The sequence below is a fragment of the Phaethon lepturus genome, unplaced genomic scaffold (assembly GCF_000687285.1).
Source record: "Phaethon lepturus isolate BGI_N335 unplaced genomic scaffold, ASM68728v1 scaffold14627, whole genome shotgun sequence".
NCBI classification, from domain to species: Eukaryota; Metazoa; Chordata; class Aves; order Phaethontiformes; family Phaethontidae; genus Phaethon; species Phaethon lepturus.
Window position 1 is genome coordinate 1 of NW_010549890.1, and position 17,603 is coordinate 17,603.

The window sequence follows — 17,603 nt, forward strand, 5'->3', positions numbered from 1 at the left end:
GCTCACCACCCAGTGATCAATGGCCTGTCCCTGAGCAGCGACTCCCAGTCCCTGGCCAACTCCAGTTTTATATACTGAACATGATGTTACATTGTAGGGAATATCTCTTTGGCCAGTCTGGGTCAGCTGTCCTGGCTACGTCCCCTCCCAGCTTCTTGTGCACCTCCCGGCTGGCAGATCATGGGGAGCTGAAAAGTCCTTGACTTAGTATAAGCACTACAACTGTTTAGCAACAACTAAAAACATCACTGTGCTACCAACATTATTCTCATACTAAATCCAAAACTCACCTCTACATCAGCTATTAGGAAGAAAATTAAGCCAAAAGCCAGGACACCCTCTCTAGCCATTGCTCCTGTCTCACATGCTCTTCTTTCCCAAGCAAGTCACAGTCCATGTTGGTTGCAGAGGGAGGGTCCCTTGCACTCATGATAACCACCAGCACTGGTTCCAACTAGGTTGGATGTGGCACTTGGACACTGCTCACCTTAGCATTGCTCAGAAGCTCAAAAGAGTGGGCACCTGTCCAGTCTCCCACCACCAGTTCCCAGAGCCTCATCCCTCCTTGTTCCCACCCTGCCTAGACATGACAGTAGAGGCAATCCCCACCACCATCTGCGGTCCCTTGACTGGGCCTCCCTCCAGGGGTCATTGTCTCTGATGAACAGTGGCTTTTCTCTCCAGAGTCCCAGAAACACAGGGTGTTGCCAGTACACAGCCCTCATATCCTAGAGAGAACTATACACAGCTGGTCATCTCTCAGTAGCGAAGTTCAATGACTTCTGATGCAATGTGATGGCAGAGGCTTAGAGAACAAAAGGAACAAGCACCCTCTAGAGTAGGGACACACATAATCACTTCACCTTCTGTGCCATTTCTCAGGTGATGGTCATTGTAAAGCAAGCACTGAAAGCCCTGAACTTCATGCAGCAGCATTCTCACAGAAAGAGAGAAACTGGACAGAGGAACTCAGCCCTGTCATGCACTGCTCATGCACATTCAGCTAGTTTTACCATCTGCAGTCTTAACCTTGCATCTGTTGGTTTGCTTCCTGGAAAAGGAATGGTTAATAAAGGCACAGCCCCATTCTTCGCTTTTGGAGCTCTGGTAATCATTCATGCAAACCGGTGATTTCTGGGGCACGTGCACTTTTTTCATGGATACAAGAGTCAATGGTGAGTGCTAGCTGTGCAGCAGTATCACCTCTGCCCACATCTTCCCACCAGGAAGGCCTGAAAAGAAAAACAGAAAGACATAGAAAGCTATTTCTTTTCTGTACAGGTTACTTTTGACTGGGGGGCGGGGATGAAGGGGGAGAGTTCTAGTTTTGCCCAGCAGTCTTATTGTGTCTGGAGGCAACAATACCTTTGCACTAAGTTTCATTTCCAAAAGGAAAACTCTCTCAAGGGGAAACGTCACCTAGGATTTCCCTACCTGCATGTGGAGAAAAGGGGTGGTACTCCTCTACTTGCCTATCTGGAAAGAACTCCTTCATCCAGTCTTGGTAGTGAAAGTGTTACCATTGGACATCTGCAGAGAGTGACTGATGACTCCTCACAGCAAGGAGCAGAGGAGGTCCTGTGAGATGGGGTCTCAGGGAGTTAGAGGCGAGAGAGAAGATGAAACTCAAGAAGGAGGAGAACCATCGGAAATCGCTGAAGATGTGGAGTCAGCTGAAGTCTAGTGGAAGGCAGAGTCCCACTGGAGAGCAGTGTGTAGACATAGGATATGAGTTGCTGGTAGCGAGGGTCCACCAGCAGTAATGGTGTGGATATGCACATGCATGTGCTGTATTAGATTGAATCCAAGAAGACATGAGACCTTTCATGGTACCAGTGCTTGTAGAGCATGATCAAGGACCCTGAAGTGAGATGCCCTCAGCCTTAAATAGCACCACTGCTCCTCCTTACTTTTGCTGCTGTCAACAATTAGACACCACAAAACACCAGAGGCAAAAAGAGGTTCTACAGAAACATTACATATCAGTGTTAAAAGTACAGAGTTTGGAAGAATATCCTCTACTGTAGAAAATGGAACAAGTTTAATTTTCTGGCATATTTAAAACTAGCTTTGTGGAAATTTTTCAGACATGGGGGTTGAGGTGCACTCATGCACTCTTATCATGCATTGTTAGGTTTTAATTCCTGAGAATCAAATCATAAAGTCATGAGCTATTTCTCAGCTTAGAATCCCCCAAACTTCAAAACAGAATAGTTGTAGGACTTTGCCAGAAGAAAAAGTCATACCATTTGAACATTTGGCTTCAAAGTATAGAATAAAGATTTTCAAGTTCAGAAAGGTTGAAGGAAAACCATTTGTGGGATTTGTGGAATCTTTCTGGATAACATTTTCTATTGGATGTACATGTAAACAATTTGTAGCATTATTAGTGTTAGTTACTTCATTGACTTTGGATTATTCACAGGTTTAACATGTTTATCTGGGCACAGTGAAAAGAAACGATTGATCCTTGTATCCCTGACTCCCCAGTTCTTTTGCTGAAGAATCTGCTCAGCTATGGCCTATGAGATCTGGAGGAGCTGCAGAGAGCCTCTGACTCTGTTGCTGCTGTCCCCTGTGATGTGTGCCAGTGGCCTCAACAGCAAGGTCAAGAATTCTGTAACATTCAGCAGAAAAAGAAACCACAGCCACAAGAGAAGCAACTGCTTGGCTCAGGATCTCAAAATGCGCCATAAAAATTGGCTTGTGCTATAGTCCATGTTTTAACATAGGGGAAATTCAGGTGCAGCATTTAAGAAAGGGCCATTGATGTGATTATTTATATTGGAGATCAAAATAGACCATTGTAAACAGTCCACTGCTGCTTTCCTGTCAACACATTCAATCCTGTGAGGTGAGGCACCTGCTCTCTTAGAACCTTAGGCAGAGCGAGTTGCCACAATTTTACATTCACTAGATATCTGCAGATTTATTCTATCTGAGGATCAGGTGGTAACTTCACTGCCTGGACACTGTTTTGCTTCTGACATGAGCTAAAGCAGCAGTTTCTTACTACACAGATACCAACTCTGAAAGCAGAGCATGAAGGCAACCCCGGACAAAACATTAAACAAAGATCAAGGCCTTCCCTATGCTGTCCATCAAGGTTTTCCTTTCAGTGATCATTCTCATTTCTCATTGCTGTAGCCATTATTTCACATGAGTTCTTCCATTTATTTCTAGCTTTATTTTGTCCTAACATGTCTCTATTTTTAAAATTACTTCTTTTCCCTGTTCTTACTCTTCTTCTAATGATCTTAATTAACAAACTTTGCATATCTGTAACAAGAGTAAGTCTGGAACAGAGACCCTTTTAGAGACAAGGAAACAGGAAGAAAAAAATGGGAATTGGTTGCTTTGTTTCATAGGTGTTAAGACAGCAAATATTTCCCCTTCTGTGGTTAAAATAACTCCTGTTGGGAAAGGAAGCAGTGTTTCTTGGGGCAGCTTCTCAGTCAGTGCAAACTCATTTGAAAGCTCTAATTCACAGCAGCTGTGAATCAAGTATGCATGTGTTCAGAGTCATGCTGTTGCTTAACACTGCTGTTTCTCTACTGCTCAGGAGAAGGGAGAGCTAGTGGCTTAAAGTTCACCTGCATCTGGTGATGGATTTTAAACTCTGGCATTTGGAAATCAGTTCTTCCTGTGCATCAGTAAAAATTACTGCAGAACAGCCGCTTGTGTTAGCACAAACCTACTGATTGGCCTGGGTCATATACATGCCATGGTTTGCTTACGAGGCTTACGGAGTCAATACAGCTAAAACAAAGCAGGGAAAGGATGGACTCTGCTCTCTGACATGCACTGCCAAATGAACTGCCTGCTCATCCTTTATACCTGTACAAAACTATTCATGAAAATTATGTTACCTTTGTGTCCCAAGTCTGAATTTTCAAATATGGCTGTCACTAATAGTAAGACTGCATGAGAAAAATATAATATTCCCATGTTCCCTGTTGAGATTGAGAGGTTAGCAGTTACAAAAATGAGCAACTGACATGCAATCTAAACACAATTGTTGCAGAGTCACTGACAGATTACAACTTCATTGTTAAATTCAGAGCCACATGTAGCCAGATGTAATGACTGATTACTCGGGTGAAATCCTCCATAAGTGAGGATATGCTTGGAGGAGCACATGCAACATGGAACATGGAAACATAGCACCTATTTATTTTGGTTGTATTTCACTAGTAATTATAATTAACTGGTTATTGATAACTGAAGTGCAAGTTGTTTACACTCTAACAAGCCTCTCTTGAATTAGTCCTACTTGACTGGCAGCAGCTACACTATGTGAGTTAGTTAAGCTGCTAGAGCTGTGGATTATTGACAGAGTGGTGGCCTGGGCAGCTGAGGAATTTATCAAGTCGTAGAAAACACCTCTAGTGTTACAATCAAGTAGAGCTGAAAGCACCCAGCAGTCCTACTAAGAAAAGTGCAATACCCGAACAAAGATCAATTGCAAATAATCATGAGATTTGGCCTTTAGGAGACTCCTTACTACCCATAACAGGCCCCAGACTGTTCAGTTCCACTAGCCTAGTGAATTGTCTTTAGGCAGCATGTTTCTTAAATGACAGATAGCAAAATGCTGCTTACAACTTTTCCCCCTACCACTACCCTCATTTCCCCACTGATGTAAGTGATCCTATGCCTACTAACATGAGAGTCTTATTATGTAGTAGGCTGCCTGTGTGTCTGTTACATGTCTTAATTTAAGTTTCAAGATCTCATTTGTCCTGCCTAAAACAGCTATCTCTGTTTCCCTTCTTTCTGTTGCAATTAGCATAAACTCACTCCCACAGTAAAGAGTAACATGACACAGTAGACATGTCATTTTGTGGCCAGCCTGTCTCCCTCCACTGTGTTTTACCCTGGGATATCCTCATATTTAGCAACAGAGTGTGTTACTTTTGTGTACAAGCTCTTGACATTCGCAGAAGATTCTTACACTCATGAGCTCTCCTTGAATTTGGTGGGATTAACCTGCTGATTTGACAATCTGCATGATCTTGTGATAATGTTACTGCCTTGTGTATTTCCCTTAAAAATATCCATCACAGATACAGACAAAATGTTGTAGTTATTACACTTGCCATGAGACATCTGGACATCTGCCACCATCCTCTCTAGCCTTGGAAAAGTTGCTGGGATGGCTGCCAGTCTGGCTATTGCATTCATCATTTTCCAGATGATGAATGCAATAGATTCCAGATTGAAAGCAGACTCTCTGGGTTGTCCATGTAGTGTAGATCAGCAGCTGGTACTGTCAGGATGATGTTCTCTGTGGCCAGCTCAGCCCAGGGTGCTGACAGATGGTTGACTGCCAAGCAGAGATGTCAGTTTCTCCTATTCCAGCATTCAGGTGAAAAAAGGTAGTCAATTTAAAAAGAGATTTTAAGTGTGAAGAGAGAGGAGAATCACCATAGCTGAAATTCTTTCTATAGCCTCAGAAACAATAAGTTAATCTAGACGTAACTGGGTTTTACTGAATCAGGGGGAGATCCTGAGATTCTGGTGAGGGATCCAGTCATCTTCGATGACACCATGTCTATTGTCACTGCAAGGGGTTGATGATATTAACTTTTTAATATAAAATCATTTTAAAGGTGTCTCAGAAATGCTCATACTGGGAACATGGACACAGATTAACCCCTAAATGACAGTCCTATCAATAGACTTTCTGAGTCTGAGATAGACGCACTGAGAAATATGAAGCTTTATGGGGCATTATTTTGAGGTCTTCTCCATACATGACCACAAAAAACCAGAAAAATATAGGCCAGCCATCAATACAGAAATACTTATTTACTGCGCCTATAGTTAGGTTTTGAGACCACTTACCAAATCTGAAGAATGGAGCCTGCACAGCCTCTTTAATTGTGACTGATATTTGGCCTGATGTGCTCTCCTTAGGCACTATGGACTCCTCTTGGCCACCCTCGCCATAGACAGCATATGAGGCCATCCCACAGACAAGAGACTGCCATGGTGATTTTTTCAACTTTGAACTTCTTTACCACCAAGAGAGGCCGTTTCAGCTCCGCAGCATAGCTGAGGTCATCAGTGTGACAGCCAATCTGCACCTGGTGGGGAACAAGTCTCCAAAAGGCACTGCAACTGCAACACGCTCAGGTAGCTCCACTCCAAACTCAGTGTGTTCTGTACCTACCATAGGCAACAAGGCATTCTTGTCTCAGCAGGGAAAGGCAAGAGTATGCTACCATATGGAACATTATTCTTCACCTTGGCACAGACATCAATCAGATGCAAGTAGCATGAAAAAAATCAAGGGCAGACTTAAGGCCCATGAAGAAGAGAATGGAAATGCTGGATCAGTTGCTGAAGGAAGGTGGAATTCTCTTTCTACAGCTCTGTTCAAAAGGAGGGATTTCACTGGTTTTGAAGAAATTTCAGTTGGTTGGTCCCAGTTTTAGCATCTTTACCTCCCACCACAGCTACCATAGCTGTGTTGCTATAGCATATATAATATGCTATATTCATGTTACAATATTCATATCCATATATAATGGATAGCATCAAGGTGAAAAGCAGAGCATGAGCAGTGCTTACCCTCATATGAAATGAGTGAGGAGAAAGGAAGCTGGGGAAAGGGATAATGTCGCCACTTATAGTAATTCACCTGCTTTCCACAAACTCTCTGAAACACTGTAATGCCCATATGGGCCAGACATCAGCGACTAAAGTCATGGGAATCCCTGGTTCCCAGACTAGTTCTGCCCAATTCTGCCCAAAGCTTGTCCTATTATTGCCCTTTTAAACAGAAAAAAACAACCCACCCTGCTATGGAATAATTGTGTTTGGGTAACTACTGAGTGTTTGTCCCTTTTCACTTACAATTACATAAAGGCTGTTTTCAGAGTCAAGGTACAAATCCCACAAAAAAAAAAAAAAAACAGCTTGAAGACCTTGAAATGAAGCAGGATGATAGCAGAAGACAGCAAGATGGGGCAAGTAAGATATTTTTATAGTGGGCAAAAATATCTAGTAGTCTCTTCCACACAGACAACATTCAACCTTACTGTTTCTCATCCTATTCACTGTCAATACTGGGATTATTCCTTTCATCTTGAAAGCACCAATATAGGTATTTGTCTTGTTTGATCTCTGCCTTCTCTAGGGGAAAGGAGAAGGGCACAGAGGAGGTATGAGACCAACATGAGATGGCCACAGTATGGAGCAGATGAAAATCAGAGGTGTGTCCATTACAGCTGCATAGGGCAGTCATTGTTCAGGACAGAAGTGAGAGAGTATAAGTTGAGAAATGTAGAAAGAGGTTTATGATAGGAGAAACTTGGGGAGAAATTGTGATTCATGTCTCAGCAAGGCCAAGGCAAACTTCAAAGAAAGGAGAATGGAAGCAGGGAAAGTTCTACTGAGTGTAATGAGAAACAAAGGCAAAGAAGGAAACAAAGGCAGAGGCAGGAAAATGCAGAGTGACTATTCTTCTAGGAGGAACATAAAGTCCAGTGCTTCTCCATGCTTCTGGACCTTAGAAAGAACCACAGGTATTTGATAATACATACAGACAGAAATACATAAGTCATATAATTGTCTTCAAGTTACAGATAAAACTCAACAGCAGCTTCAACTCTAATTCTAATTCTAATAAACTAGTTTTCTGAAGCTTTCACCTTTGTGCTGAATCCTTCCCTATCTGACCAACAGCTAATGCTGAACCTTTTTTGAAAAGTTTTAATTCTTAGTGATTTATGAGGGAATTGATAAAATGCAAGGAAAATTCAAAGTAAACTATCAAGTTAATCCTGCCTCAACCTCATGTCATAAAAGTTCAGTTGGATAAACTTGATATCAAGGTGACCTTTCTAATAAAATTTTATCTAAAAAAACCCAACAACAAACATTGGAAGTGATGCTTTTTTCTGAATAGGATGAGGGACAATCTCTAAAGGTGACTTGTGATTTTATATGTCCAACTAGAAACACTCCATAACAATGTGGGATTTTTTCTTTCCAGAGCTCTCCTCAAGCAAGACAAAACACACAGCTCCATGCAATGACAGCTTCAAGTGAAATGTCATTGCACCTAAATTTGACAGAGCAGTAGCAGTACTTCACAGCAACCAACAAGTTAAATCACTTCCTCTGGAAACCTCATGGGCCATGTGCCTGGACTGCTCCCCTATTGCATAACCAAAAATTCATTCATCATCTGACCAAAACTGTACCCAACAGAAGATCAAATTATCAATATGCTGGCATCCATCATAAGACCAAGGTATTTCTGATTACATGGTGAGCATGCAATCCCAGAAGAAAGCTGGGGAGGGAAGGAAGCAGAGAGATTTATACTTATATTTAAAAGATTGCTCTGGTCAGCCTCATTCCAGTCCACAGTTTGGGTGCTGCTGAGGAAGGAAATAGAAAAATATCCCCTACCTTTACTTCTTCCATCAATCTGAACAGTTACAGTTGGGGTTGTAGTCATATCTGGAAGATTTTGGGAGCACATATTTGTTTTCATACATCAGGGAAGTTGTCACAGATCTCTGCAGCTATGTTGATTAAAACCATTTCCTCAGAGCTACCTTTGATTGGGCTGTCAGCACTGACATCAGGAACCCCCTGGGAAAGCACTAGCTCAGACATCTCCTCCTGATCAGAGCAGATAGCTAGGGAGGTCTGAGCTGGAATCCTCAGGAACACTCTTGAGTAGTTCTGTGCTACTTTCTTGAGCCAGAAGGAATATGGTGGCTTCTTTTATCTTGAGGTTTTGTTGAAATTGGGAGAGTGCATTGCAAAAGTGGTACTGTGAGAAAACCTCATCAAGGATGTAAGACTGGCTGACTTGGTGCTATCTCTTAAGATACCAACTCCAAACTTTTGCAGTATTTTGTTCCGAGGGAACTCAGCAGTGGCATTCTCACCAGCATTCACTGCAGCCAAGGACCATGCCTGTCCTCCAACCATCAGACCACTGCCTGTTGAAACAAACTCATGAATCTTCTCTACATCCTCATCACTGTAAGCTTTGCAGCAGTACACATTCAGGTTTTCCTTAAGATCTATTAGCTTGTAAGAGATCTTCTCCTGGCTTAGGAGAGTGAAAAAGTCCTGCAGATCACCAGCAATACCAACTTCTCCTCCCCTTCCAGCCTCAAGCCAGCCAATGGCATTGAGGATAAAGGTTATCATTGCTGATGCTTGGAAAATGTTTTCATGAGCAAGTACCACAACACTGCCCCTGCCATAGTGTACAGCTGTTGGAGAATGGATGAGGGAACGCAGTCATGGCTCCATGGAGGAGCCTTGTGATTCAATCTTGACATAAGTTAGCCAGACTAGGCCGCAGTGGAAAATTTCGAGTTATGCTGGCAAGGGAGAAAAGAAGGTCGTACTGACCTTGCACTGTGCAGGTAAACAGCAAAGAAGAAGTAAGGAAAACAGGATGAAACCCAGACCGCGTAGCAGTATCTGGCATTGGGAAGCTGGTAAACAGCTGGACACCTGCAGGGCTTGGCCTTGAGGAAAAGGAGCTGTGATAAACAGCTAAGAAGAAGTAAGGAAAATAGGATGGAACCTGGACCACGTAGCAGTAACCGCAAATAGGAGGAGTATGATAATGTAATCTTTAGAGCTAAGCCAATGATTGTAAGACAAGTATGCATTGTATAAATATGTGTAGGGTTTTGCAATAAAGTTGAAGCTTGCTTTATCACTCATATTGAGTCGACTGCTTGTCTTCCCTCGCTCGTCGCATACAGCTGCAAGGAATGCCTGGTGGGAGTCATTCACAGAGATAGGAAATGTTAATGCACCATGGATGAGTAGATGGGAGAGGACACTGCCATCTTCTATTTTGAATTTGGTCACTCCTTTCAAAAGGACTTTAATTTTTTTTTTCACATCCAATCCATTTCTGGAAAACCAGAAGAAATTATCCACATTGATTTATAAGTCCTGAAAGCTGTACTTGTACTTACCCTGTTATTTACTTTGCCCTGTTGGTAGTGATACAGTCATGACTTCCTATTAATACTCTTTGTTTCAGGAAGTTATCAAGACAAATATATTAATCTCTATGAAAAAAGACTTGAAAGTTAACCCAACAGATATCACTGAAGTGGCAGCAATGTTAAAATTACAGGGATCACCAACTTTCCTTAAGCATAGTATAAATTGAATTCCAGGCAAGAATGGTGCTGTGTGCTTGTGACTCATGGTAGATTTTTCTGCAATGGGCTAAGACCTTACAATTCATACAGGGTGGCTCTATCCTTCATAAGAAGTTAATGTCCTCGGTGCACAGAATCCATAAGAGATCAGGCAAGCACTTCCTAATCCTTTTTAATGCAAAGGCACCTCAAAACATTCTCAGCAATGGCTTCAACTAGTCCAATTGATTTTGCTTTCAGGAAGTCTAGGGCCTCTGACCCTCTTTCTTCTAACAGTTCCACTTTAAGGTGATGACCTCCAGTCATAGAACAAATGGCAACCAGGTAGTAAAGTGTTAAAACTGTGATAGTTGTTTTCAGAGTTGCAGAGTCATCTGCTCTCTTGCTTGTCTCTTTACCACAGGCTTCAGTCTAATCTTTGACCTCTGTTGCCTGCCTGCCTCTCCATCCTGGTATCTAAGGATAATTTTTTTCATCATAATGGTGGTTAAACACTGAACAGGTGCCAAGACAGGTTATAGAATCTCTGTCCTTGGAGATATTCAGTACTTGACTAGACAAAGCCCTGAGCAGCCTGCTCTAGGTGGCCCTGCTTTGAGCAGATATTGGAGCAACTGACCTCCAGAGGCCCCTTCCAACCTCAACTATTCCATGATTCAGATGTCCATCAGCATGTTCCAAATGCATTGGTAGTGCAGCACACCTGACAAGTTACTGTGAAGACAATGGCTTATTGCCTCAGAGAGCTGCCTCCTGAGCATTGCCAGAGACGAATCTTGTTATCATGACATGGTCTATTATCCTTGTCTGACCACAACTCTGAGACAGAGATGAAGCTGTAATATTCTTCCTTATGTAGCATTATAAGGTCCAATTATAGAGCTTCAAATTCCCACCTTATTTATGAGAAATTCCGTGAAGAATTATCACTGCTTTCAGGGACATGTGACAAGAAAAGAAAGTGCCTTAACTCCAACAGTCCAAGGTCATCCACCTAGTGGGTGATGGGAAAGCGGTAGATGTAGTTTTTCTGGATTTTAGTAAGGCTTTTGATCCTGTCCATCATAGCATCCTCCTGGACAAGTTGCACAACTGTGAGATGAGCAGATACACGGTGCCCTGGGTGAAGACCTGGGTGAAGGGCAGGGCTCAAAGGGTTGTAGTGAATGGGGCTACATCTGGCTGGTGGCCAGTCGCTAGCAGTGTTCCTCAGGGCTCAATTCTAGGGCCAGTTCTGTTCAATATTTTTATCAATGATCTGGATGCAGGAGTTGAAGGCACTTTTAGAAAGTTTGCTGATGATAACAAACTGGGAAGTGCTGTTGACTCTTTGGAGGGACAAGAGGCCTTGCGGAAAGATCTGGAGAGATTGGAGCACTGGCCAATCATTAATGGCATTCATTTAACAAGAACAAATGCCAGATTCTGCACCTGGGACAGAGCAATGCGAGACATAAGTATAAATTGGGAGAGGAGCGGCTGGAGAGCAGCCCTGCAGAAAGGGAGCTGGGGGTGCTGGCTGACAGCAGGCTCAACAAGAGCCAGCAGTGTGCTCAGGCAGTCAGGAGGGCAAACCGCACCCTGGGGTGCATCAAACACAGCATAACCAGCCGGTCCACAGGGGTGATTATCCTGCTGTATTCAGTGTTGGTGTGGCCTCACCTTGAGTATTGTGTGCAGTTCTGGGGTCCACAATTTAAGAAGGATGTTAAGGTCCTTGAATGCATCCAGAGGGGGGCAAGACAGCTGGTGAAGGGGCTGGAAGGCACATCCTCTGAGGAGCAGCCAAGGACTCTGGGTCTGTCTAGTTTGGAGAAAAGGAAGCTGAGGGGCAACCTCATTGCTCTCTCCAGCTTCCTGAGGGGCGGAAGTGGAGAGGGAGATGCTAATCTCTTCTCCCTGGTATCCAGTGATAGGATGCATGGGAATAGTTCAAAGCTGCACCAGGGATGGTTTAGAATTGACGTTAGGAAACATTTCTTTACCGAGAGGATGATCAAATGCTGGAACAGGCTTCCTAGAGAGCTGGTCCATGCCTGTCAGTGTTGAATAGGCATTTGGATAATGCCCTTAATAATTTACTTTAACTTTTGGTCAGCCCTGAGTGGTCAGGCAGTTGGATTAGATGATCCCTTCCAACTGGAACTGAACTGTTCTATTCTATTCGCAGCACTGGGCAGGAAAGGATCATCTATGCTACTGAGTCTAGTTGCCTCCACCAGCACTCATCTACACAACTGTCCTGGTTTCAGCCAGGATAGAGCTGATTTTCTTCACAGAAGCTAGTGTGAGGCTATGTCTTTGATTTGGGATGAGAAACTGTTGATAATGTGCTGATGTTTTGGGTTGTTGCTAAGTAGTCAAGGACAGTCCAGCTTCTTGTGCTGGCCTGCTAGCAAGGAGGCTGGGGGTACATGGGAAGCTGGGAGGGGACACGGCCAGGACAGCTGACCCACACTGGCCAAAGAGATATTCCCTACCATACAACGTCGTGCCCAGTACATAAACTGGAGTTAGCTGGGGGGCAGAAATTGCTGCTCGGTGGCGGGTTATCAATCGCTGGGTGGTGAGCAATTGCTGTATTGGGCATCACTCGTTCTTGTACATTCCTTTGTCGGTATTATTATTGTTGTTATCATTGTTGTTTCTTTCTCTCTTTTTGTCCTATTAAACTGTGTTTATCTCAACCCACGAGTTTTTTTTCTAATTCTCTCCCCCGTCCCACTGCGGGAGGGGGACTGAGTGAGCAGCTGCGTGGTGCTTAGTTGCCAGCTGGGGCTAAACCACAACAGCAACACACAAGCTAGTGGGGAATGCATGGCTAGATCAAGGACCCTATGTGGATAATATCCAAGACTCATGGATCCATGCAGTATCTATCCCATGGTTCCCAGGGACTTTGAAGTGTACCCTGAAGTGCTGCAACACGTTATAACAAAGCTAAGAACTCTGTTACAAATGCCTTAAAGTTTACACCATGCCACAGGAGATTAGCAGGAAAGAAAAAGGTCATCTTTTGCGTCCTACATCAGGAAGGATTTAAATACCTCAGGAAGTGGCCCCATAACTGTGCTATTGACATAGTGGGAAAAAGAAGTCTAAATGTGCCATAGCACTGCAGAGTAGACACAACCAAAATTTTCTTCCTGTACAATCATCTGTTGAATATTTTAACATGGAGCACATGATCCAAGCTTCTTGGTAGTTTCTCAACAACTTGCAGAAGCACCTTCAGCTCCTGCACATCCACCTCTATTCATGGTCATTTCCTCTGGGGGACAGGGAGAAGAGATCTTTTTCATTCCAGCAGGCCAATAGCAGAAAATCCAAGCCCGAGCAAACACTATGTGCAATCTAAAGAGAGTGCAAACAAATATTTAAATACTCACTGGGTGATCAGAGAAATTCTCACCACTTCTTTGGACATTGAGAAAGTGCCAGTCTCTCCTTCGCTGCCTGTGAAGTACACACCAGCCACGCTGGTCACCTGGTTCCCAGGGAATTCAAACAGCACCTTCTCCTTACCATGTCGACTAGCCCAGTGCCAGGCTTGGCCACCAAGGAGCAGCCCTCCACCCTCCTTTACAAAGTGCACCAGGTGTTTTGCCTGTGTGGCATCATAGGCATCCATACAGTACACCCCCAGGGAGGGGCTGAGCTCTGCCCCAGCCTGTACTTTGCTCCCCCCCAGGGAGGGGCTGAGCTCTGCCCCAGCCTGTACTTTGCTGCCAGCCCTGAGCAGCAGCTGGGAGAGGGAATCCAAATGAGGATGGACCCCAACCAGGGCCTCAGGGGAAGGCTTGAGCCACTCCACAGCATTTCTGAGGAACTGGGAAAACTTGGAGTCCTTCGAGATTCCTTGATGGGAAACAACCACCATCCGGCCTCTCCCATAACAAGATGCTGCAATTAGCACACGCCCATTGGTGCTCACCAGCACTCAGATGGCTTCATCTCCAATGAGCAACAGCTGACATGGATGACAATCTGTTGTGAACTCAAATTAACATCTTTCACCAGAGAGGCATAGGCTGCTGCAGAATCCATCTGATATACCTCTTGTTAGAGTACTGAAAGAGAAAGAAAGGGAAGCACTTTTTAGATTAGAAGCTATGTTTGAAATGTTTAACAGATACAAGATATTGAGATACATACCAGCTATGCTGTTCTACAGTTCCAGGAGGAACCTGTATCCACGAGTGATGCACAAATATATAGCCCAGAAGTTAGGTGAGCCAGGAAAAATAACAGGAATGAGGAAACTTTGCATAGCTACTAGTCACACAATAACCTCAACAGACATGTTAGGAAACATACATAATTCCAGTTAAGCCTTTCTGTATTCTGCCTATGAGTATGTGAACTGGCATGAAACAACTTCTACAACTGGAGTTGTAGAAGAATAATCCAAATAATTTTTTCATTAGATAATATGTAGACTTCAGATTACTAGGTCTAGCCACAAGGTATTATGTTTCCATAGCTCAGTCTTAAGAGGAACTCTTGCACCTCAGGAGGCAAAAGCCTTCAGTTACCTCTAAGAGCTGTAGGGCTTAGTGTGTTCATCCCCCTGGCAGAGGTGGTATCCGTGGTGCTCATGCCATTGTACATCTGCTGTCAGAGTGTGTTGCACCAAATGAAAGTTGCGTATTTATCATTAGTCTCATTAGTGCCTTGACAGCAAAAATATTAATCCATTTAAAATGATACTAACATATATAATACAAATTATTCAATTATTGCTAAATCCCAATAATGATACAGTTAGAATTTATATACATAGGCTCTGTAGTATCTAACCATTTCTCCAGTGTTGCGTCCTGATGTTCAGTCATGCTAGTCTTTTCTCTAAGAAAAACCATCTCAAAGAGGTGGTTTGCAGTGAGCCATCAATATCCTGAGTTCTCTGCTGGGATAAATTCAATGGAGGAAAGGAGAGGGGAGTTCCTCCTTGATCTTAGGTTTTCCTGGAGTTATTTTTATACTTCTTAAACAACCTGCTTCTTACTGGCCCATGGGTCAGTTACATGGTGGCTACTTAGTAATGTTAGACCTCTACCACATCTGATAAGAGTTAAGCTATAGGAGATAGCTCTCCTGACTCTTTCCTGATAGTGATAAATCTCTGAAGTTATATCTAAAATATGATAAATATGCAGAATCAGTGTTAAGCGATAGGAGATAGCCCTCCCAACTCTTTCCTGACTCTTACAACTTTCTGAAGTTATATCTGAAAGAGACCTGTGGCCACTCAAGACAGTTACTGGTGAGTCTTGAGCTGTTAAATTACTACAAGACCTGTGGCTTGCCTCTAGTGATAGCAACAATCCATTTACTGGGCAACAAAGAATATCAAACTCCTTCCAAAACATTATATATGGAGTGCTAAGAATTAGACAGATTCATGCTTTTGCATGAAGACTGCGTGTTTAGAGGTACATCTGGCATAAAGAGTGCAGTCTCATTGCCTCCCCACCCATCTACTTGACCATTAGGATAGGTAACTGCATCCATTCATGACCAGCATATTTCCTCTGGGGCTACACTGGTGTAGCAGGTTCCGCATATCTCCACCTGTCCACACAGGGAAACTAACCAGCAGGGTAAAGCTGTGTTAACAGAATTTTTTTTAATCCAGTCCTGCACTGGGTGCCACCTTCTTACATAAGCTGACCTAGCAATATGCTGGGTGCCTTCCTGTATTAGCAAGGGGACAGGACAGAGACCTAGACATATGGCCCATGGGGAGAAGGAATAGGGTGCTACTTCACATCTACCCTGGCCTGGAATGAATGGAAACTCTAGCCATTTAATATTTGCTTCCCATAACCTCAGTGAAGTGACTAGTGGATCTAAACCCATTGCCCAGGAAGCCGAGAACATGTTGTCAAAATAGCTACCATGTATGGTTTTCTGCTGGCAGTTTCAGCTGAATGTCAGGGTCCTGAGTTCACCAAAAGGCCTTATTGTCTATTAGGCCAATCCCACCTGGGGCCTCCACCCACACCCCTTGCCCATGGGCCTGGAGTCTCCATTTCAGCTCAGCCCTGGGCCTTCAGATGTTGTGTGCCTGTCTCTAGGCCTGCCTCTGGCCCTGCCTCCTTGGATGGCACTCAGAAATTTGTTGTAGGCAGCTTTTCTCCAGGTTGAGCCCTGCAGGCACTCGTTGTAGCTTGTCTCCTGTCCTACCTCTGACCCCTCTTTCGTTTCTGTCCCTACTGGACTCTCTGGGTGAACCTTGGACCTGGCTCATCGCTTGCCTTGCCTGGGACCATTGAAGGACTCTGCTACTAGCACCCTGTTCTGCCTGTGGTGTTCAGACCCTGTGGGGCTGTGCCCAGTCCATGAGGGCACTGCCTGTGCTGCCATGATGCTCAGTTCCAAGCTCACTTTCTCTTAGGAGCAGCTGTCCCTTGCTGCTCCCTCACACTGCGAGCCAAAGGCTGGCAGTGCCATGGAGCCCCCCTGGCCTCCTCACTCCCCTCAGCACACAACTCAGGGGTACACAACAAAGGGCAGGTGGTAGGCTATAGTTTCTTCAAGGGACAGGGTCTAGGCCTGATCTAGACCTGAAAATCACAGGATAGTCATTTTCATCCTGATCTAGCTGTGGCTAAATAATTTTATCTTTTAAACCTTTTTCATTTGCTTAACTAGACTGTAGCCTGTGGGGATAGGTACCATTTGTTTCTGCGTGTTTGCACAGTGCCTAGCACAAGGCTCTCACCCTTGCAGGACCCTGATGGCCTAAAAAGAATAATTATAGTAAACGGCTCTCAACTCCCAGATGGAACCTCTTTGATTAGGTAAATGCTTTTGCTTTCTTGACTATTCAGTCAGGTGGCTTCAGTGAACACTGAAATATCTATTACCTTTTTTTTTTAAGGTCAAGGTAACCTTTTTTTTTTTAATTTCTGTGCCAACTGAGGCCCTGCATGAACTGTGAAACCAAAGAAAACTTGAACCATGTCAAACCAGATCTGTTAATTCCTCACTGAGATCACCCACTTGAGGTTTTTTCCTTTCCTCTTTTTGCTCTGGTTGAACTACAGATGTTGCTGAGCCTTGGTGTTCTTAGAGCAGGAAAAGGCAAAAACAGGTCACTGAGGGCAGAGCAGCTTTACACCCACATGCGTTATAGTGCATGCCAGGTGAGAAAGGCCCCACCTCAAGAATGTAAACAGACTTGGAATAAGTATCTCTGGCACTGAAGTTGGACAAGCTATCCAGAATAGAAGGATTACAGAAAAAGGGCATGGTAGAGACCATAAATACCAGAGGTGGCTTGCTGTGGAGACTCTTATCTCCTTCCCCACCCCCAGCACTGCCTGTCAGAAAAGTGTACTCTTGATCACATGCAATGAAGAAGCCTGTGGGGGTGCAAGACGGTACCCATACACGACGGGTCCATCTCTGGACTTGGATTTACAGACACAGCCATGT

General features: G+C 43.9%; 1 protein-coding gene across 1 annotated transcript; it reads right to left on the bottom strand.

Moving 5' to 3' along the window:
• Window positions 1-5,183: 5,183 nt before the first annotated feature.
• On the bottom strand, window positions 5,184-16,413 carry LOC104623339 (protein FAM115C-like). The gene is given in 7 exon segments (XM_010290396.1): window positions 5,184-5,326; window positions 5,957-6,089; window positions 8,830-9,245; window positions 9,744-9,904; window positions 13,550-13,830; window positions 13,876-14,147; window positions 16,350-16,413. Coding segments are annotated over 7 exon segments (1,470 nt in total).
• Between the last annotated feature and the right edge of the window lie 1,190 nt (window positions 16,414-17,603).